The 23,559-nt window shown below is 37.0% G+C and overlaps 1 protein-coding gene across 5 annotated transcripts in view; it reads right to left on the bottom strand.

The window, feature by feature from the left end:
* The window catches only part of CAMSAP2 (calmodulin regulated spectrin associated protein family member 2), a 97,832-nt gene that overhangs the window by 4,976 nt on the left and 69,297 nt on the right, over positions 1–23,559 (bottom strand). For 2 of the 5 annotated variants that reach the window (XM_067300795.1, XM_067300797.1), the window contains 9 exons: positions 16,618–16,711; positions 15,435–15,528; positions 10,321–10,391; positions 9,750–9,819; positions 6,791–8,987; positions 5,561–5,697; positions 4,803–5,023; positions 3,642–3,741; positions 1,503–1,618 (listed from right to left, as the gene is read on the bottom strand). In XM_067300795.1, coding sequence (XP_067156896.1) covers positions 1,503–1,618; positions 3,642–3,741; positions 4,803–5,023; positions 5,561–5,697; positions 6,791–8,987; positions 9,750–9,819; positions 10,321–10,391; positions 15,435–15,528; positions 16,618–16,711 — 3,100 coding nt within the window. Of the gene's footprint in view, positions 1–1,502; positions 1,619–2,221; positions 2,322–3,641; positions 3,742–4,802; positions 5,024–5,560; positions 5,698–6,790; positions 8,988–9,749; positions 9,820–10,320; positions 10,392–15,434; positions 15,529–16,617; positions 16,712–23,559 lie in introns of those variants that run through there. The other 3 variants (XM_067300796.1, XM_067300798.1, XR_010884838.1) reach the window with 2 other exon arrangements.

Raw genomic sequence — 23,559 nt, 5'->3', positions numbered from 1 at the left:
TCAACACAGAGTGATTTTAAATGCTGTGAAGCACTTTGCATGCATAAAAATATAAATCCAGGAATTGAACAGAATTAGGCTAGAAACCACAAATTTCACAAACAAATAAACTGCCACTCCTTTGTTATTTCTGTATCGAATGATTAGACCTAAATTTATCAATGCAATTGTCAACAATGAAACCGGAGATCCTTTCAGCTAGTAACAGCTTTGCTTAAAAATATCTTTCATTATCGAACCATCATTATTGGGCAGTCTTGGTAACATAGTTCATCTCACAGAACCCTTTCTGTGAACAGCAAAATGTTTTGTGTTTCTAAAATAAAATTTTAGTCATCTAGGAAAGAGCAAATTCTTTCTCTTTTTCAGGGGTGACATTTATAACAATCAAGTTGATGCAGTGCTTAGAGTAACTGTAACCTGTCTACCTTAGAATCCCTGAAATGTTTTACCCCAAAACAGGGATGAAAGATCTGGCCTGACACTTGCCAAGTTATTCCACCTCTCAAAAGGCTTGATTCATCTGGTTGAAGTAGAAATCACTGTTTTAATACTGGGAAGATACACATACTGGTGTCAAGACCTTGGTGGGGAGGGGAGTGGGGTGAAGGCACATAAACACCAATTCTGAGTCTTAGAAAGGAACATAACATACAAGCCATTATTGATTAAATTTAAAATTAAATCTCAAATTCTCTATGCTTTGGGAAGAAAAGGCTAGAATGAAGACAAAAAAAAGCTGCATGAAATCTGACTGACAATGTGAAGATATCAAAAAACCATGAAAAAAGCCTTCTGTTGAATTCCTCAGAATTGTATGTTGCTCCATTTAAAAATAAATTCTACAAAATAATAGTTAAAGAAGATCTGCAGCATTATGGGCCTTCCTGAGAATAATCAAGAGGACTATCCAGGCAGAGTCTTGCTATCACTTCTGTAATTTAATTTGAGATGCATTAAGCAGTGCACCAGACACATAGTGACTGAAGTTTCATGCTTTAAAAACAGTTACTTTCTAATCTCCAGAATGAGCACTTTGCCTTTCTAGACTGTAGTCATTTCAGCAATGTGGAAAGGAGAACAGATTATTTTCAAAACAAACATTTGCCAGCACAGACAGAGTTATGCAGGTCCATCAATCAAACTCAATCTCCCTAAATTTTTTGTAATTCTTTTTTAAATTGAGATTAAATTTCAACTATTCTTGCCTTGCTAGAGAGAATACTGAAACACAAAGAATTACTTGGGAGCCTGTTTGCTGTTTTGCAGCCTAACTGCAGTTTATCCTGGCTATTTCACATACCACAAGTGTTACTGAATCAGTACTTTTATTCTGGATTTTAAAACTGTATTATTAACATCTATGTTAGAGGAGATTAAAGTTACATTTCTAAGGAAACATTCTCAATCAAGTTTTAGGCATCCACATACAGATAAGTGGAAACTTTTCATACACAGAGCCACTAACAGCAGGTACTTTTCTGAAATCTATTGCCACTGACCTGTGTACTCTGTAGCAGAGGCAACTGAAGAAGTTGTAGATGCATTCTCCCAATCTTTTTCCCCATTACGACTACCACAGCGACTTGGAGATAAGAACCCTTCCACAGACTCAGACCTAAACATTAAATTGAGAATCTATTTAAAAACTTCACATTTTTTCAGCAAAGAAACCTTCTAACATGAAAAGAGAGCAGACTGTATTAAAGCAGTACATTGTGATTTGAATTGTAGACTGTAAACCTAAATGCACGATATTTACAGAAGAAATTCATGGATAACTGAGTTCATCTTCTGTATAAAGCATTTTGAGTGATGCAAGAAGTTATTTAGATGAGGTTGATGTCAATAAATTTTGGTCTGTATCTGAGGGAAAGAATTCTAACAATGTATTTTAGGATGTGGAATGGAATATTCTCACTAAGCAGAAACCTGGCTACTTTTACATTTGTACTAGCAAAACAATGTCATCTCATATAGCGAGCAAGACAGTTCTTGAGAGGATGATGAATGCAAAGTAAATATTTCTTTCATTTATACTTATCATTACAGCAATTGTCAGTGAGAACTGCTAAATTTAAGACAGCAAACCAATTTTTTCTAATTTTTGTTTTCACAAGCAATAACTTCAGTGCTGTAATTCTTTGGACCCCTCACACATAAATAATTTCACTTATGAAAGATCTAAATAAGATTCTATCATGTTTTCTTAAATTATTACAAGATATTTGAAGTTCTTTTATTGTGGCTACTGCAAAAGCCAGTCAAATTTTCATCTTGGAATGGAAGCTTTCCTGAGCCAGAAGAAAAGCACTGCTAGCCTGAAATAAGGAAGAAAGTGATGTTATAATGACATTCCTCTGCACACCCAAATGACTTCCAGTAAAATCAGCAATAGCTGGAAGTTCAATTTATAATATATTCTGCACCTTTTGTATCACTGAAATTCACTCAGTATGATCATCAAAAGAAAATTCTGACATGAGGAAAAGGCAAAAGTGTGGGTTTGGAAATTTACTGAAAATTCTTCCAACTCTTTTAATCTCAGCAATTTTCAATGAATTTTATTGTTTAAAAAAAAAAATCAAACCTCTAAGTCAAATGTGAAACTATAGGAAGATGGTTCAGTACAAGCATAGTATAGCACTGGACAACTAAAGCTACATAGGTAAGGGTCATCTCCTGTAATGTCTGTCTAGAAAAGCTACATCAAGCCTCTTCTAATAGCTAATATAACTATAATAAATCCCACTCAATCAGAACTGATCATTTTAAAAGATGCCAAGAGGTGTGAGCATATTTGAATCATTTTATTAGTTTCTAAAGTAATAACCAGAAAATCAGTTCTCAAGATATCAAGGAAATTGAAAGGCCAATTGAAAACAGCTGCAGGGCTGTCAGAGTTGATGGGTAATGCATAGTAACCATGAAAACATGACATGTGATATAGTAACATATAATACTCCTAATCAAATCCCTCTTCCTAGTTTGGCTTTCTTCCCTCTTCCCTTCTTTTTATACAAAAATTAGTATTTCTCTGAATATATTTTATTATATGGAAACAATCAGTTTTTCTTCTCTGAATTATAATATAGATTTTGTATGTAAGATTAAGAACATTCTGTTATTTCTATCTTTTATAATTTCTTGTGTTTTGTTTTATTGTATTTAATGTTATCTCATTTTCAGGTATAAAATAAATAAATTCTGCTGTTTGGAGTAGGCCAAAGTCCTAGTAAGCACTTAACAGTTTCCTGAACCACTGCTATGGGGAAAAAAAAAATAGCAAAGAAGCTGATATGTTAAAAAAGGGAAAAACAAGTTAGGTAGCTGCATTCAGGCGTTAATAAAATACCCACAAGATGAGACCTAAATGCAAGCAGGTGAATTAAAAAGACTGTGTGAATAGCATTTTGTTTTGACCTCATTTATAGCTGCCCAACTGGTTTACCCACTAGAATTTGTGAAACAAATGACTGTGCTCAGTTCCTAATGACTTACAGTGGAAACAATGTCTTAGATCAGGAAAACATATCTCCTCTTGGAGTTCAAAATACACACATTACCTCTTTAAAATTCATGCTAGCTTTATGTAGATGATTATCAAATTTTATTAAATTAAATGGTTACTGTAGCTTTACCTTGGTGTTCTCTTGCCTGACTGCACACTCTCACTGTCCCCCGTATTCAGTGATGCCAATGAAAGACTAGATACTGAAAAAACACGATAAAGCTGTGAACCTGGATAAAAACAAAGTTAAAGTTTATAAAAACCTGTGCAAATAGCAGAGTCTGTTCATTAGACCCAACACCAGCATCAGAAAATTGGTAAGAGCTTTTATATGAGACTCTTACTCCTATATATGATATACCTGCATGCATATGTGGTGCACTTCATGTAAACATTTGCAGACACCCAGCCAATTAAACAAATGCAGCAAGCTGGGGTAGTCTGGGATTAAACATTAATGTGAGGCATGGACACAGAAATATGGACACTATGCAAATCAAAGAATGCAAACAAAGTTTAAAAGCCCCCATAAAATAGAGCTAATTATAAGGGACTTAATTTAAAGCTTGGAACAGATTCTGGGAAGGCAGCAAGGGAGTATTTTAAATTACACTGGAAGACAGAGGGAAGCAGCTAGAGGAAATACAGCAAAATAACAAGGCTATATGATGCCGTAACAGAAGGGATCAGTGAGCAGTCTGGTTACTTTTTTCTAATTGTGAATTGGCAATACTTCTTCCAATCAATACACAGCTATTTCATATCTAACTGAATGCTAAATTTTTCCAGATTACTGCTGCTAGGCTCTTAACTATACATGCAGTAGGTGAGTGAGTGAAATAGAATAAAAGACACAAAAGTATAAAGGTAACTTTTCTATTCTAATTCTGTCTGTATTACACAGGAGCTTAAGTACTCTTACCTTATAGTCACCATTTTATTTATCAATGTCTTATCTCCCAAGTGTTATTCATTCTTAGCTCTACAGGTGTAAGAAGAGATTAGTGACTGGGAAGAATACATGAGTGTCTATGAAACTTAAGTCACATATGTTCGTGCTTCTGCTAGGTTTTCACACAGTTAAGCTTTTTGCATGTTCATATATGCATGCATGCATAACAGGTAAGTGACATTCATCTTTTCATTTCTATTTGCAAATTTTGCTTTCCAATTTGGTCACATGCAGCTTCAGTTTAGCACAAGACACTATTAAATGCATGTGCTTGTTAGTACCAAAAAACAAGCTGGTGTTTTAGCATGAACAGACTCTTTCCACATTAATATTTGTTACCTGGTGGACCTTTGACTGGTGTTTTAGGTGATTCAATATGGTCTCTATGAATAGATTTTGGACGTGGCTTTTTTTGTTTGGTTGAGAGGGAACGTGGCTTTATGACTATATCCATTTCTTCCATAAGCTTTAGTTGTTTCCTTCTCATATATTCTTGCTTAATGAATTCTCTCCGTGCTCGTTCATCCTCCTTCTTCTGACGTTCTTCTTCTGTTTTGCGTCTAAAAAGATCAACAAATGAATTCAGTAGTAGAAACTTTCCAAGTCAACAGTTCTAACTATCACATTACCAGTAGGCATTAGATTTTTGGAACTTTACAGTTCTCAGACATCAGTAAGAGGAACTTACTCTTTTACAAATTTCAAATAGTTTAAACTCTTTGGGGTGGTGTTACTAGAAAAATCAATACCATGTTTATTAGCTGAGTAGGTACTGTATATTTGTGCAGGAAGAAGCCCAAAGTGATAAGTTCTCCCTCAGAATATGAAGCACAGGGATCAGTAATGCTCCGAGGAGCTTCACTCAGGGCTCATGTGGAGTCTGAGCAACAGGCTGATGCCACCTGCTGATTTCACAGGACCGCTGGCATGGGTCCTCAGCTGGGCTCCTTAGCACATCTGGTTCTAGGATTAATGATAATCTTGGATATTAAGACTGACTGCAATTTTTGACATGAAAGTTACAATCTTAACTAAAGCAGACATTTGTATGTTCACTGTTACTGATCATTTGGATCAGTGCATGTGGTTAGTTTTACCTTGTTTCTTCCTTCTTATGCTCTAGCTCTGCTTCCAGCTGCTGCTTTCGAAGCAGAGTCTCTCTTTCTCTTCTCAAACGCTTCTCCAGTAACGCTGCTCGTTTCATTGCCATATCATTTTCTGCCTTTTGATCATCCTAGCAGCAACAGTATTTGAAGGAAAAGGACCCCAAAATATTAAGATCTCTGAATTCAGCAACTGATGATCCTAAGTCATTAGAAGCTTCATTCTGTAGACTGGGTTGCAATATCCTAACATACTTCTGCAGTATTTGAAATAAGCTTATTTTACAAGATTTCTGTTAAAACTATTAAAACTTTTCATAAAGGAATTTTTCTTTCCTAAGTCAAACATAAAAGTTAACATTGATATGAAAACTAGCTAGGTGAAATATTCTAGTTCAGAATCAGATCCCACACTGTGCAAACTCCTATATTCAGCTTCAGAAGATTCCACATGTCTGGACACGGAGGTAACTCATCACAAAAAGCAGTAACTATGCAACATATGAAAATAACTTGGGCTGATCAAGCCAGGTGTTTTGTTACCACTGAGGAACACTCTCAGACAAGCAGGGCACATCTCAGATGCAAGATTTTGAGGTACTCCAAGATGGAAATTCAAAATCTTGATGGTGTTCAGTGTCCATGCCACACTCTTACAATGTGTGTTATAGTTCAAAGCCTGCCTAAAAGTAACTATTTAATAAGACAATAGGGAGTGTTCTCAATTACCAACTTCAAAAGGGAGTCTTAGAAGAATGTAGTCCCTCAGCTAGCCAGGAGAGGGAGAGATTGCAATTCAGAGACATTCAACACACGCACACATAAAAGAGGCTGGAGGTACTTTACAAGCCTTCATTTAAATTTGGGGGTGGGATGGGATGAGATGAGGGTGAGGGAGAGGATATGAGCATGTTTAACTAAGGGCACTAACACTTCTGTTAAAAATAAATCTACATTCAGCATGCATCTTCCTTATCAAAACCCCCAAGCACTCTTCCACAGCTATGAATGGAAAGGGGTGCTCTGGCACACTTGGAACTGCAGTGTGGTAAAATCTGACCACTCTTACAATGACAAGGGCAAAAGATACGCTCACACTTTGAGTCGCAGAACCATCTGCTTTGACTTCAATGGAAAGTCATCACTGAAACGCCGTATCTGAAGCAAGAAGTTCCCTTTCAAAGAAAACTGTGTAGCAAACAAATATCCACTTAGTTTTCTTACCTTAAAAAAGAATCCACAACACACTTTCTGGTCATCCTCAAATTGTTCTCTATCACTCTCACCTTCGTATTTCTCAACAGATACTTCAGCTTTTTCTGGTGGCTTCAAATCTGATAGGGAAACTTCAATTAAGTTAACTGTTTTGGGAGCTGTTGTTGGTAAAACTGGTTGACTTAGCTGATCTTCATTTGGGGTGAGGCAGACAGTTTCTGTAATGGGCTGAGATAATACTTCAGAAACATTTGATTCAAGAGGCTTAATCTTTTCTTCCAACTTCTGTTCACACTGTTTCAAAATTTTTGGTCCTTCTTTTGCTACTTCCTCTGTAGACTTGACTTCCTTCAAAAGATTTCCCTTTAACTGAGGTTCATCTATGTGTTCACCATCATCTCCAAAGCAAACAAATGATCTAGTCTGAATGGGAACCTGACTTGGAGAAAATCTTCTCAAACGAGGAAGGCTATCCACAGACCGTGGGGCAGTCAAGGTACGATTTAAAGGCGTTATTTTTAATTCATTTGGCCTAGGAGTCCTTTGCATTTTAACGGGAAAAGAAGCATTCTTCCTGTTAGAAGACTGTGGGGATTGATGTGTAGAGCGAGGAGAATCCTGTGCAAAAGATGCAATGGGAGATGGAGTTCCCATTTGCCTTGAGGAAGATTTAAACTCCCGAATCTGCTTCTGAGGAGAAGGCTGAGGAGGAGAAATAACCCAAGCCTGCTGTTCTCTCATTTGCATCAACATCTCTTGTTGAAGGGATAGACGTTGCATTTCTTGTTGTAGGAAGTGTAGGGAAGAATTTAGTTTTTCAATAGATTTTGTATACTCTAAGATGTCTCCTTCATTAAAATTTTCTTCTGAGGGGCTTGCTAAATTCCATTGCTTTTCAGCATCCATAGGAGTAGCAGGAGACTTTAACCATTTGTTGTGAGCACTTTCAGGGTTTTCTTTTATTACTTCTGAAGTCTTATTACTTTGTTCATCTGTTTTTTGAGTTTCTTTTTCTTTCAATCGATTACTATCAGTGAATACCTTCTCATCTTCAGCTCCTGCTGCTTCTTCTCGAAGAGGTGATACTCCATCACCTTTCTTTTTCACAACATTAAGAAAAGCTGTTCTTCCCATTTTCTGCCGCTGCTTAGTGAATGCAGCTTCAACTTTCTTCTTCTGTGCTTCAATGGCTCGCCTCTTTTCCTCTAATTTCATCCTAAGATGTACCATTTCAGAAGCCAGTAACTGTGTAGTGTCTCTTCCTTGAGGAACAGATGTTTCCTCAGGAATATGAGCCCAAGCAACCACATGAGGAATATTCAGCTCAGACCCTTCTGGTGTGGTTTTCTGCGAACTGCTTCCACTGCTCCTACTATCTGTGTGATTCAACTTCCTGAATTTCTGCTCTGCAAAGCTAGTCATTTTAACCCCTGAGCTTGAAGAAGCACTGCTACCTGCCTGTGATTTGGTGCTTACTGAGCTGGGACAGGGACTTAGTTGATCTCTGTGATTGCTACCTCGTATGTCATAATCCTGAAGAAATTTAGATGGTTCTTCCATGTCAGAGTCCATGCTTACAGTATAATCTCTCAAAGAAGAATCCTCATCCATAGTCTCTGGAATATCTTCTGATGGAACATGTATTCCAGTATCTACTTCTGTATTGTCAGTCACAGGGCTCAGAGCACCTTTCGTATCTGTAACAATATCAGGGGTAGACTGATTTGGTTTAATATTTGAATTTAAGATACTCATTTCCTGACTGTGAAGAAAAAAACCATTTGTGATTTGGTCTTGCTGGATAACTCTGGGAGATTTTTGAGTGTCATGAATTATCTGCAAAGCCTCTTCAATGCTTGGTGTCTCAATCTGATTGCCAAAATCATCCAGAACTGCTCTGTTTTGCAGAGCTCCATTTGGAAACCTGTAGTGGCTGCTCTCATTGGCATTTCTTTGATTTGTGGTGATGGCCTTTGTGTCTTTATGAGATATCATGTCCTTTTCTTCTTCAATATCTTGATTTTCCTCTTCTCCATTTACTGGCTTGAAGGATAGATTTTTTCTAATATGTTTGGGCATGCGGTTGATATTTAGTGTAAGGCCTTCATTGCTCACAGATCTAGTAATTCCTCTGTTTGGAGTAGATACTGGAATGCTTTTTTCTTTGTCAAAAGAAATGTCAAATGAAACTCCATGTAATGATGACCTAATTCAGATTAGAATAAAGAAAATAACTGAGAAACTCAAGGTTAATAATAAAATATTCACAAATTTAAAATGATTTTAAAGCTGTAATATTAAATCAATTGCTATGTGTACTGCATTTTGACTAGCTTCATATGCAAATACAACAGATTAAAATGCACAATTAAATAGAATATAACAACATTTTCTTTAGAGCCAGCCAATTTTTTTTTTATTACTTTGGGATAAACTCAGGACACTTTAGGAATATACGAATTGCCATACTAGATCAGAAGGAACGTGAGAAAAGGCACGCAATTTGCACTTACTGAATAACCCATCACTATAACTCTTACCAGTTTAAATTTACTTTCCATCTAACAGTTTGTGAATGGTCTAATTGAAAAGCAAATCATCTAACCTGACAGTTCTTATAATCCACAAAATAATACAATTTTAATCATACTTAGCTCATTAGCGCAGTGACTCTTACCACTTCTATTTGATTTTGATGTTTAAATGTGAGCATTTTTAATACCAACTATTCAGATATCCAGAGCAAGAACATCTCATTTAAATATAAAAAACCATTTATTTCTAGAGTTTGTTTTGTACTATTGAGTTTTTAATCCATGATATAGTTTTTCCTTTCCTTCTCTACTTCATTTTCTTGGTTGCTTAACAAGAACTCATGTTAAAGAATTCCAAACAGTGCAGAGTTTATTAATGTTTATGACCAGCACATAATTATTTTTTAACCAAATCTTATGATAGGACTACTTACCTTTTCTCTTTCGGCCATGTTCCTACATACCCATCCACATAAGACATTGATGAGGACCTTCTGATGACTCCTAAGTGAAATTAAAACAGAACCCAAGGTAACTAACATTAAAAAAAATTTTTAACATCATCTTCTGTTGGTTTAATAAATTAGTTTGTTCCACTATTTAGAACACTGCAATGGCAAATAAGTTTAATTTTAACTCACTGCTTTTATACTGAGAATAAAAGTTGAGCAACTGAGTAAATGAATTTTATCCTCTACATATATTATATCCATCATCCCTCAAATAATTTACTACTGAATAAATATGTTATGCTACAAATAATTGTTGTAAGCCATGTTCCACACAATCAAAACAGAAAAAATATATACAATATAAGAGGTACAAACACAAATTTCACATTTGTACATTTTCTAAGTTATAGAACTCATTCTTCTGCCTTTCATGTATGGCTCTCCCAGTGATTTCTGCATGAATAATGTTAGAAGAAATTATAGCAATAAAAATATTTACTCAGAAGAAAACACCTTGTCTCATTTCCCCTTCCACCCATTTGCAAGTTATTACCTGGAACAGACGAATAAGGCTGCTGGGGTGTATGCAGTTGATGGGATGGTGCATAAGTTGGACTTTCCAATCTATAAAGCAAGAGACATTAACTAAAAAGTAATACATCAAAAGCCACATTACAAAAGGGCAACCAGACTTTGTATCCTGGGCCAACACAAAAACAGATTTACTTTTTGTGAAAGGGCAGAGAGTGAGGAGGAATTCTCTTCATAAAATATTAATTCATTAACTAAAAAACAGTTTTATTACCTTTAACTAGACACAATACAAATAGAAACAAAAAGTCAAGTAGGGATGTCTGTTTCACAAACGGACACGCTTGTCTCTTCACTTATTTCATGAAAAGGCTATTATTGGAACAGTCTCATTTTTAGGCTTGATTTTGGCAACAAAATAAACATAAATATGAACAAAATTAGATGGTTCCTACTGCCCACAAAACTGAGTGACTGCAGCTAATATCACAAGCTCTTCATGCATCTCTCTCTTCAATTGCTTAGTCTGAAAAACTTTTAATTTGTGTCTGAACTGCAATATGCACTGGAAACGGATAAAGGAGATTTTGTGATAAACAAGACTTTATAAATAAAACAAATATATCCACTACTAAAAGACTAATTACAAAGGTTTGCTCTGTTTCTACTTACAACAGATACTGTTTTTTTGGTTCAAAGAAAGTCTGTAAAGACTAGCTGTTTTAGTTCTGAAGAGGTTTCCATAATTCAGTGAGTGAATCGAGGTGGTTCTTCAAGATCAGAACAACAAAGATACATGCATAAAGACACATGCATTTGTATGTAAAAATACTTTTCAAGTAGCCACACTTCAAAATATGCTGGATTAAATCCTTTCATGTTTGGAATTTTGTTCTCGGAGTTGAAGAGCGCACTCCCAAACACTGTCACCCCTTTTTTCAGTCGTTAACCTTCAAAATACTTGTTTAGTGCTTTTATAGTGTATGCTGTACTGTATGCTCTGGAAAAGTTTCTAAAGAGTATTTGTGGGAAGGATATTCATGTCAATTTAAAGAAAACATTGTTTTACAGTGTACAAAAGCATCTTCCATAAGTACCTATTAAAATATTTCAAATAAAGTTTCTCATAAACTCCTAATTTTTTTGCATTAATAATACTACACAATAGATAAATGTTTTAAACAGTATTTGAGATTTCTGCTAAAATTCTTAAATCACAGGTGCAACGTCTATAAGTTATCTTACAAGAAAAGCATCCATTCAAAATTCCATCCCACAGCCTGTGAAAATAAAAAAACCCATACGCTTCATTTCCACTCGAGAAAAGACTGATTTTGGCACCACGACTGCAGTTCCATGGCAACCTAAGACCTTGTAAGTGCTGTAACTCCCTGCTCCGCACTGGAGCTGGCTCTCCAAGCGATTCTGCTCTGAGTCATCCCAACGCGCCACGCCAGCGGGAGAGCATTCACTTTTTCCGACGGGGCTGGTTTCCTCTGTCTGCATGCTGCAGTGACGCAGCCCAGGCGGGCGCCGGAGGGGCAGGAGCGCGCGGTCAGGACAAGAGGAAGGCCAGGACGGCGGCCTCCCGCGGCCGGGGCAGGCTGAAGGCAGCCCCTGCGCTGGATTTCTAGCCTCCGAGGTAACCTCTCAGGCCTGCTTTGTCATACCATGCAGCGAAGCATCATCAAGTCGTACAAAGTACACTGGTTTATGAGGACAGATATAGCTCTTTCTATTACTCACTGGTTGTTTTCACAGCACTGCAGAACAAAGCCATACCCGTCCCTTGTAGGGACACTAAAACAAGCACTGTGATGAGCTAGCGCAAAGGGTTCACAATGATTTTTACTACATCTCTGAACATGTCGCATGAAACATAAGCAGTATTACAAATCAGCTTGTGGCAGCTTACAGACATGATGGTTAAAATTGGAACGGTAACAGTGCTAAGAAATGTAAAGGCCTTTGTGAGTGTTCATGAATGGAATTCAGATAGGTTATCTTAAAACTTCCAATCCGTCCCTCCTCAGTTTGGAGATCAAAATCATCTGCATAGACAATGTACCCATTTAGATAAAAGCAAAATCTATTTGGATGAAAAAGATTTTATGTCACTCACAGCATTTCTCAGAGCAGGGATAAATTCATTGCTAACAGCTTCAGTTGTGGGAATTCTTTTCAGTCATTCAAGGCTACAGATTGACTTCTCTTGTGTTGTTGTCCAATATTCATCTAATAACTTTATTTCTATTCAAAGAAACTCTTTGCCACAGTGATTACTACCACATTAGCATGGCACAGAGCTCAGGATTCTTTTTTGCTTTGAAATATAATGGACGTGTAATTTACTACCTTTACAGAACTTCTAAAAGTCTTCTAAAGTCACTGAAGTTTTGTTCATTAAGGACTCTACCAGGGGAACGTCAGGTTGTGAGCCACATACAAATAGTGTCCTTCACTGCAATGCTTTCTTTGCTGTGTATGATAGGCACAGTCACAAATCCTTTAGTGACTGCTTGCAAAGCCTTGCAATGTGCAAATGACTTTGGGACCCCCCTTTCAAAAGCGACATCAGAAACTAGTGCGTTTCTTGTTCTCCTTGCAGTTTACCCTAATACAACTTAATTGTCTACATGGGAAACACTCCAGATTCACACAAAGAAAAAGAGATTCAAAATCATTTTATCCTTCTCCTCTGTGTCAGGTCATACACAAATCAATAAATCTTTGGCCCCAAATTATAAATATAACATGATGCTAATTCCACACACCCCCCCCCATCTACTATGCTCCAGTCAGGTCACTGGAAGGCTTTCTTTTCCCTGTTAAATGAAAGATTAAAGAAGGGCTAACATGCAATTTCTGCCTATTAGCTGTATGATCAGCTAGAAAACACAAGGGAAACAGAACATTTTATACTGCTTCCAAAACTGTAATACTAAAAATAATGTTTTATATATATTTACAAAAAATGCAAATAAAGCAAAACCTATTTAGTAAAGCAGATGCTCTGGATCCTTGACACTCACAATAGTTGGGAAGTTCGTCACATCAAAAGTATTTATTTTACCTTATTTGACCTTCATGATATTAAGTGCCAACATAATCATGCCAGATTGAGACCATCACTCAGTAGTTTGTCTGCTGTTATCTTAGTTCATTTTGTTTACAACTTTTGGAAACTTAACCACAAATTCAGAAAAAAACTCTTTTGGTTTCACATACACAGAACAAACTTTAACTTACAATAACAATGGCTTCTCATCTGAAAAATTCATACTCAGTATTTGACTACAGCTTCTCCAGACAACAATTTCTTCTGTTGTGTTAAGAAACTAAACTTCTTACTGGATATCAGTTTCTTAATACCAGGAGTATACTGTCGTTTTGATATCTTGGTGCACTACAACTAGAATAAAATTTTGTAGTTCTTCCCTCCAGCTTTTCACTCGCCAAGCGCTAGTATTTCATGAGGTTTTTTTCCTGAAGCAGACATTCCACTGCTTTGAATGCCTACATTTAAATAACTTTGAAATTACCATATTGCAAAAAACATTTCAAACAGTAAAACCAAATAAATTTTTAAAACATGGTAGCACATTCTGAGACTGTAATATTCAGTAACATATGTCATAATTCTGGAAGGTGTTGGATTTGCAACCAAGCCATGCATTTGATGGCTTGAAGGCTACATATCCAGAGTCAAGGATGTGAGTGGCAGCAGGTTTGTGTGCTAGGCTGTCTCTGGGTAACACTATCATAAAAGCACATTTTGGTCCTTCTCCCATTGCTGGCGATTCCCTCCACATATTTCCTAGGCTACTTTTAGCCACTTAAGTCTCAGACAGCCACTTTTGGTTAATGACCACTGTAGCTGTCAGCAAAACTTAGATATATTTGCCTCTGACACACTCCTAATCCTAATCCTGAGAGACTACAGCTCTGATTCTACATATCACAAGTAGGTTTGAATTTATGTTTGCTCCTGGTTTTGTTGATCAGCAGTCTCTGCTAATGAGTCCAATCAAGTGGCAATAAATTCAATTCCTTTATGTAAATAAGTATCCTGAAGACTATACAACATCGGATCATTAAAGGAAAGCTGGTCCATGACCCCCAAATGTGGCTAGTGCACAGCTATTACAACCACAACTGGTTCTAGCCAGAACTATTAGACCTGCACCTTCAAAATTCAAATGAGATTTTCAATTTATGTTATAGGAGTGATATCCTGAAATTTAAAATCCTCCTAGGGATTTAGGAGGGACTGCAGGAACAATTCTATACATAGTGGGTAACAATTAACTTGTACTCTAAGTACCAAGCCATTCTTAGTGCTTCTACAGCATGTTTATATGTCAAGAATCAAACTGGTATCTTGATACATTATTACATTTAACAGAATGCAGCAAATTTTACAGAAGTTTGGGCTTTCAGTGAAATCCTCCAGGAGAAAGTGGATATACAAATACAAGCCTGTCTTCAGATCAATATCCTGATCAGAGAACACAACACAGCTAGGCAGGTCAGGAGAAGGCTTCAACCCTACCTCACCAAGCTGTAAAACAATTCTGTCAAGTTTTTAGTTGCATAAAATAAAGAGAACCTCTTGAAGCTAAAATAAAGCACGAGTAGCTAAAAGGCATTAAAAAAAATTTTTTTTTTGTGTATCCGCCTAGAAGAGTCCTAAATTTTACTGCAGTAGCATAAACCCATGTTTTGTATTTGCCTTTGTGTTTGTTGAATGTTGAGTGACTTAGGGTGGCTACAGTGGGGATCCTGAACAGGGTATTTTCCTTGACCACAATGCTCAGCAGCCCCACATTAAAACTCAGGGGGACAAAGAGGCCATGTGGTACTTCTCTGCTGAGTGGTAAGTGTTGTTTTTGAAACTGGTAAGACAAGAGAGTGCTGTCCAGGTGGCGAGCATTAACTGTAGATTGCTTGCCATGCAGCAGAACAGGACAGGGAGTAGCTGAACTCTGCTCTGCTCTCCCCAAATTCTAGTTATTATATTTGGTAATTCAATCCTTGAATATGACAAAAAGGCATCAAAATTAAATAAAAACCGTTTTTGATTCTGAATAGAAGGGAGAAGACTGTGAAACAATACCAATGATTCTCTGACATTACCTGGCTACGAAGTCAGAACCACAAGGACCATCCATATAATTTCTTCTGTTAGCATTCAAACTGTGAGCAGAAGATGCATCTTTTATAGGTTCAGCTGCCAGGAAGAACAGAGCTCAAATTATCATAGTTTAGTATTCAGTTAAAATCTAAATTAGAAAAGCTGTCTGAAATAATCTGAAGTAATAATTTCCAAAGATTTTAAGAATTTTCATTGGTTCTGTTTTTTAATTTTAAAAAGTCACTTCCTTTCAGCTTGACTTATCAAAAGTTCCGTTATTGTCACTGATTAAGGGAATGGAGAATGAAAAAAGGACTAGAGAAGACAAGGGAAGAAATAATAAATAATACAGTGAAAGAGAGCCACAAAATTAAAAGTGTACAAGATTTTTTTTGAAAGAAAATTTTCTGATTAAAATCTTTTTTTGCCCAAACCCTTAAACCAACTTTTCAGCTAGAAAGTATTATTTTGGTCATATGCTAAATTAGTTAACAGTATCTTAAATTAGTCAGAAATGTTAAAAAGTTTTAAATCAGCTAGTTTGCGTGTTATAAAGCACATGAATAGAAAAAAAAAGGTGTAAAAACCCACACAATGGAAATATCTTCCTAGCTCTCAGAGAGATAGTCATGGCATTACTGTATGAATGTTTGAGTTACCATGACTCTGCACTCACTAACAGATCTCAAAATCTACTTGAGAGGTGGATTTTTAAATTTGAGAATTTTCTGACAAAAGATTGCCTTTGCACCCAGATGCAAAATGCAAGCCTGCAGTTGACTATTTGCCCACTTTCCCCAAATTTATGATCCTTTCTCTTGGTACCTTCTTATCAGCAATACAAGTTCCTCAGGCTAAATTTTGTTCTTGGCTCCTTATTACATTTGCAATGGCTGCATGGGCATAAATGGAGTCTAGGCTTGTCTAGGTTACGAAGATCTGCAAGTGATTATGCCACAACAACCCAAATGATTTTTTTTGTAATAAACAACAAAATCTACTTATGATTTATGAGATGTGATGAAGATTAATACGAAGAAAAAGTATGTTTCTCCTTCTTTGAGGGGGTGGTACACAGCCAAATCCTGTTAACTGAAATGTACACTATATTTGTGAACACAATGGCAATTTGAACATATACATATTAAAAACATGCATATTAAAAATAATTCTTAATATAATTACCTTGGGGATGCCCAACAACACGAGGTTGTACAAATGATGGCTTCACCACTTCAAACCACCAGAACAGTTCTGCCATGAACACCATGTAGTTGCTCTACAAAAAAGATAAATTTATGTCAAGATACAAGCCTTAACTGCAAAAAGATGGGTTACACAGCATTCAGCATATGTTTCTGTATCACATCTAGTTTCCATTCTCCTCTCTACTGATTACTTAGAAAATAAGTAATGCAAGCACAGGCATATATTCCATAACACCAACTATCGAATACTTATAATTTGACCATATTGTAACCATTTGAGCTGAAATGCTTCATAATGCTCATATGCTCAAGTGCGATGACTTGGGGCTGGGTGGAGAGGCACAGGATGGGTAGAAATGGATGCCTGTCAAAACAGATTAGCCATTTCAACAAAAAGATTAGTGTAAAGTCCATTGTTTTGCAAGGCTGGGCAACAACATTTTGAGCTTTTTCATATGAGAAACTCTGGTGCAAAAATTCTTAATCTGACTCAGACCCTTTGTGTCAGGCAGGTGCTTTTTGCCACACTTGTGAAGATCTACCCAAATTTACAAGTCTTTAAAGCAGAACAAAAATCATCAGCCAGTTAGAAGAAGGATTTAGCTCCGAAGATCTATCCACACCGAATATATCCTTAATGTACCTACAGAAGGGATTCTGCATTTCTGGTGGTCCCGTTACACGGCTACGAGAGACAAAGGGTGGGTGTTGTCGGATTTGAACATAGAGGAAAAAACAGGTGAAAAGGTCGACACAACTGGTGCCATGAACAAAGGAAATCACCGGGGAAGAAAAATAAGGCTAGGCAGTAGTAGCAGGAGGAACAGTTTCAGCTACAAGAGCTACAGTAATGGGTACAAAAAGACCAGTAGGTTTGTTGGCTGTTGTGGCAAAGGAGTTCAGAGGCCAAATAATCACTGAGCTGAGCTGTTAAGTCCATATGGTTGAGTACGACATCATATCCAGAAATATCAATATATGTTTGAATAAGACTAACAAGCTTCCAGGCCTGAGCTGGCTCAAACAGGCACACAGAGTTATGTCACCAGTCTCAAAAAGACACAAACCTCTACTTATACGTTAAATTAGGAAAACATAATTAAACAATTTTTAAATCAGTTTGTATAAAAAACACTTTGCAGTAAAACCCAATAATGTCTAGCTAACAACACTTACAAAAGCAAGTGTCCTTAGCCACTTTTTTCATGTCATTAATACTGAATAATTTCAAATATCCAGTGTATTTTCTCCATTTACTGCTATTTTCATTCATCATTTCATGCAGCTTAGATAGGAAAAAAATAAATTAAAAGACCTAATGGTTTAATTTTTAGAAATTAACATAACACCAGGAGCATTTGCAGTTTATAAACTAATGTTGAAATCCAGAAGGATATTTTCATGTGACTTTTTAAAATTACAAGCTTTAATATTCGGTCCTATAAACCCTTCTGTGCTTGACAAAGCTAGCATTTTTACAGTAAACTATCAGACACTATCTCTCTCTTTATTATTCTTTGAGAATGAAATTAAGTGAAAATAGCCTCTCAGGGAAAGGGGGAATTTATTTCATTGCTTGTTCAGAGGAAAGTCTCGAAGAAACTTCTGCCCTTGCTCAGGCATCTGCTCTTGCCCGCTGCGGCAAGAGGCGGGCTACGGCGCCAGGTGCCCGCTGCTGCGATCGGGAGAGCGCTTACTGGGCTCTTTAGAAAGGAGATGGCTGCTACGTTTTCTGTGTGGCTGAAGAACAGACTTTGCTATAAGACATATTAATAGCGCAGTCTTTATACGTATGAACTACAGTTGCCTAACCAGTTACTAGAGCCTGGGACATTTTTCTGATTTCCAGCACCTCGTTAGCAATAAGGGCTACATTGGGCTCCAAGAAACCCCTGCTGCAGACTAAGAACTACAGCTGGGGTCCCGAAATAGCGCTCATGTAAAGTCTTCAAAAAAATTTAATTTAAACTTACAAATAATGTACTCATTCAATTCCACAGAACTCCATGGGGAAAAAAAGACCTACATACCAATGTACATGTTAGCTCTTTCTGAAGGCTATTACAGGAATGTGGGGTGTTGAACAGCAGCTAACACTGCAGAGTTGCAAGAACACAGAAAATGATTTAGTTGACAGTTCTTTAACAAAAATAAGACAAATTCTGAGAAAGTAAAGTCAGTGGTACAGAGTTTCTATTTTGTTGTTGTTGTTGTTTTTGAATGAAAACATTTTCTGGTTGGTTCAGACACATGCCTGTAAGGTTATAAGTCTGTCTTCCACTGGTGATAAGGAATCTCCTTAAAAAAGGCATAGAGAAGAAAACTGCTTTGTATTCTGTGATGCATCTATTAATTTTCCAGTGAAATATATACCTGCATAAGCAGGCAAGATTGCTCACATTCAATGTTTAACTGTACACTGGAGCACACCTGGTTTATGCCTGCAAAGTATGTACCCAATTTAAAAATTGTATGCAGTCTACGAAAGACTTCCTTTACAGCTTCACCCAAGTTCACTACAGTTCCTCAAATTTGATTGATATATTCATTTTATTTCCTTAGAAATGTGCACCTTAAAGTCTTAGTGCAAGAAAATGTCTGACAAAAATTCTAAACAGAGTATCACTTTCTTCCAGAAACAAACCACAGACTTTAGAAGTAGGAATATCTTTAAAAATAAACAAAAATTTGTAACAAAAACATGTAGTAACAAATGGATCACCTCAATTCTCTATCAGTAACTTTGAAAATAAAGAGTTTTGAAAATATCTGTTTGTCACGTTAGATTCAGACTTATTTTCCTGAATATTCCTGTGTAGGTAAGCCTTCACTCCAGGGAAGAGATACTCTTGGAGTGAAAGCTGCTCATAGATTTTAGTATATGATGAAGAGATACCAGATGTTGCCATAGTTATTAAATATAAGCTATAGATAGACTAGGAAAAAACCCTGTCTCTGCTCATTCAGCACAACAGTGATTGAATGAGGAAAAATTTATAGCAAAATCTTTTCCATTCAAACAAAATGTTATTCATAGCATTTTGGTATCACATGCTGATTTTTCTAGGAAAGCAATATACATGAAGAGAAAAGTCAGACCTACCTTTCAGAAAAAATATGATTTTTCCTATGCCAGCCATTAATACTTTCATTCTTCTCTTCCCTCCCCTCAAATTTTTACTTCTTTAGCTTAACATTTTTTACCATAAAAAATTAATTATAAAACATTCTAGTCATAGCTTTGTCCTGTATGAAAGAATACTGTATTTAAACATTCTGATTTTTTATTTGTATGTTGCAAAGCTGTGTTTAATAGTACGACTATTTTATGAAGAACTCTGATTCCTTCTGAGAGCATTTGCTGTGCACTGCTGAGCTAATGAAAGAAGCCTTGTGCTTCCAGAATCACCAAGGCAGTATTTCCTGACGCAAAAATGAAACTGCTGGCTGCGCAGCCTGCTTAAAACTCAGGCTACTTTAGATGTTTGATGGTGATGCAGAGGCCTAGTTTCAGGGTTTTTTTTAATCATTTTGTGTGTAAAATAGATACACAGTCATATGTTTCAGCTCAATCAATACACTTGCCTAGGTGACTGTCATGTATCTGAATGCATCCATTTAATACTTACAGGTCTTTGGTCATCACTGACTATGAATAAACTGAGGAGTACAGTTGATGTTTCATGTATTCTTTGTACTCAATTTATATTTAAATATATAAACCAAAACTTTAAAAATCTCACTCTGGCTACAGGCGTTGACCTTTCCGACGCTCTAGCTACAAGCAGCAGGCCTTCCTGGGCGCTCCTCCCAAACACGACGAAAGGCAGGCAGCGTCTTTCACATGACAGAGGACTTCGGCAGGTGCAAAAGCACCCAAGCTTAGTGACGGCATTTCATACTGTATTTTACTGTATTTCTCTGGAGTAAGACCAAGCCTCAGAAAACAGGGGAAAGATGTTCTTTATATAGCACATGGATTACATGTGAGGGTAACCTGGAACCTGCCTTTTCTCTCAAGTGATTTGTAGTCAGAAGGGGATGTTAATAATAATAATCAAAAGGAAGACAGAGGATCAATATCTTATTTTTTTTGGAAAAACTAACTGTGGGTCTGTAGTAATACTACTACCCAGGGCTGAAAAGAACACAGATGTTATTTCCAGAGATTTTGTCTTGATTATACCAACGAAGCTTCTAATAGCTTGTCACATGATTATCACATGCACTTACACACAGCACTATTCGGAAGCATAACAGTATTTTAAAAGTATTTAAAAAAATACTAAGTTGTGAACACAGTTCAGACTGGTTAAAAATACTGAGCAGCAGATGGCAGACTTGCAGCTTCATATATACTTTCATTTGCTAAACATTGTGATTTAATTTTTTCAGTTTTATATTTCCACCTTATTTGCAGGTTGTTCATTAGTTGGATGTACTAAAATGTACTACTGGTTATATTTTATCTTATTATTTATCTTATTTTATCTTCTGTACAATACTACTGTACAATAAAAGTCCTGTTGTTTAGAGTCCTCGTTTTATCTTTTTTGAAAACAACATGATTTCCCTATTCTGACTATAAAACCTAACGTGATTACTTCCTTCTGTATTAAAGGCAGAGATGAGCTAGCTTGTTTGATAAGAATCTATATGAAACAGATAATTTTTTTCCTTTCATATCTCTATTCCCTCCTCCACAATTTTAGACTCAAGATGAGTTTTTAAATCAAACTAGCTAAATCAATATAAACTTTTGGGGAAAACACAGGAATAGTATGCCCCATCTTGCTACTTAAAATAAATTACATCCCTTTTAATATTTATGGGTTTTAGATCCGCACATTTAGAGAATAATAAACACATAATACAAATATACAACCACATATACTACAAATAACACAAATCATTTATCATCAAGCTTGAATCCCCTCAATTTGAATGGAAATGCAGTCATATTCATATTTAGGAATTTTCTCAAAATGGTCATAAAAATACACTGTAAAATTCACATTATGATGCACATTAAAATCTCCATTCAGTAGGCCAGGGAAGTAATTTATCTCAAATGCAAATCCAAAGTTTATATGCTATGAGATACAGAAGTGTCAAAACTGAAGAAAACTGGAGTGTTTCACACTCTCTGGACACGGCTAAATTACAACTCTGTGCACGATCCACGCACTGCAAGCTTGTCGTATCTCCTGCCACAGATCAATGCACGCCACAACTACTTGAGCCGTGCCTTACTTCCCAGCAGAACACAGCGGTGGGACAACTGCCCAATTAACACCAGCGAAAGGAAACAACTCCGCTTCCCTTTAAATAACGAGTTGGGAACATTTGGTCCCTCTCAGGAGGGCAGTCTCCTCTTAAAGCACCGTTCCCTGGTTGAATCTTCCTTTTCATTCCTGATCTGGAGTCATCTAAAACCAGCTAGCTGGGAAGCAGGTCCCCGGACTAATTCCCACCATACATACATACCTAACTGCCTCGCCAAACACAGCCAGTTGCTCTCCCAGGTCCTTAAAGAGTCCATATGTGCTGTCACGTGGACTTAAACTGCAAATTCAGGCCTGGGCAAATGGCCTGATCTGCAGTGTTTTTTTCATCGAGATTGGAGGGAAAGCTTCACTACGCTGGTGGATAAAGCATAGCTGTTAATTTCTAGGGCTAATTTATGTGACATATTTGAACAGTATTCTTCACACCTCAGGAGGACATAGAGCTAATTATAGCTTTTATTCATGTTGTTAACAAAGTCACCATCAATATTACATCAGAAAGTTCAACTGTGCTCATACGCAATAAATATAAATATATGCAATAAATATAAAGCAAGTCTTTAGATTTGTTTGCTTTTTTTCCCTCATCTTCCCTCCTCCCTTCTCCTATATGCAATTTTATCCTAAGACAGGATTGAATTCACCAGATATTCTGCAGGGAAAAAAAAGGAAGTTGTGGCACTGCAGTCTCTCTTCATTTCTTCCTGGGCCTTGACCAGGCAGGTACTTGTTCTGTGTGCTCTGATTAGCAACTAAGTGCAAAAATAAGATGCATATTCCACGTGCTTAGCTGTGAATCTACACAATTTAAAATTGTGCCCACATTTAGGTCAGAGGAACACCCTTCTTACATGAGTGACAGCAGTTACCTCTCAGAACTGTTTCAGTTCACATTCAGAAAGCTTTCGTTCTCCTGAATAAAAGCCCCTTTTTGGCGAGTTTGCATGAAAATGCTCTCTAGGTACCAGAGAGCAGCAGGCAGAGGGAGAAAAGGCACAAGCTGAGAGGTAGCACGTGAAAATCTCCCGAGTATGGATCCAGAAACCAGTGGTCCCGGTGAACCCACAAGAACTGATACGCTCAGAATACCAGGGGTCGGCCAGACCTGTACGAGGCCCCCAGCGCACACCAGCGTCCTCAGCGGGTTGGGTAACCCGCACCACATCCAAGAAGGCAGTAGCTGCTATATGCAGATAAAGACTACAGGATTATGTATATTCCTAATGAAATAAGAGACCCCCTGAGGGACTTCTGTGAACACCTTCCTCAGAGCCACTGGCATGCCAGTATGACTCTGTCTTTCTGAATCAACAGCTGGGCAGATGAAGATACAGGCGAAGAACACCAGCTCCCAGCTGCTGCTCCAGCCCAGTAACAACGAGCGAGCAAGCGAGCATGTGAACTGCGCGAGGGACTAAGTGAACACAACGGGTGAATAGTTATCTGCTGTTCATAGGGGGTCCATTCTATTTTTAATTAATAACCTTTCCAAAAGCTCAGATATAGGAACACTTATCGCAGGTAATAATTAACTATGTGTCAACTGATCCAATGCCAAGTTCCTGTGTGAGCTCTCCGTCTACAGTAAACATGAAATGATTCAAGATCTCTCTCAGTACCTCTTTGATATT

This window comes from Apteryx mantelli, chromosome 8, assembly GCF_036417845.1.
Source record: "Apteryx mantelli isolate bAptMan1 chromosome 8, bAptMan1.hap1, whole genome shotgun sequence".
NCBI lineage: Eukaryota > Metazoa > Chordata > Aves > Apterygiformes > Apterygidae > Apteryx > Apteryx mantelli.
Note: the sequence above shows the minus strand (reverse complement) of the source record. Positions and strands in the feature narration are given on the sequence as shown.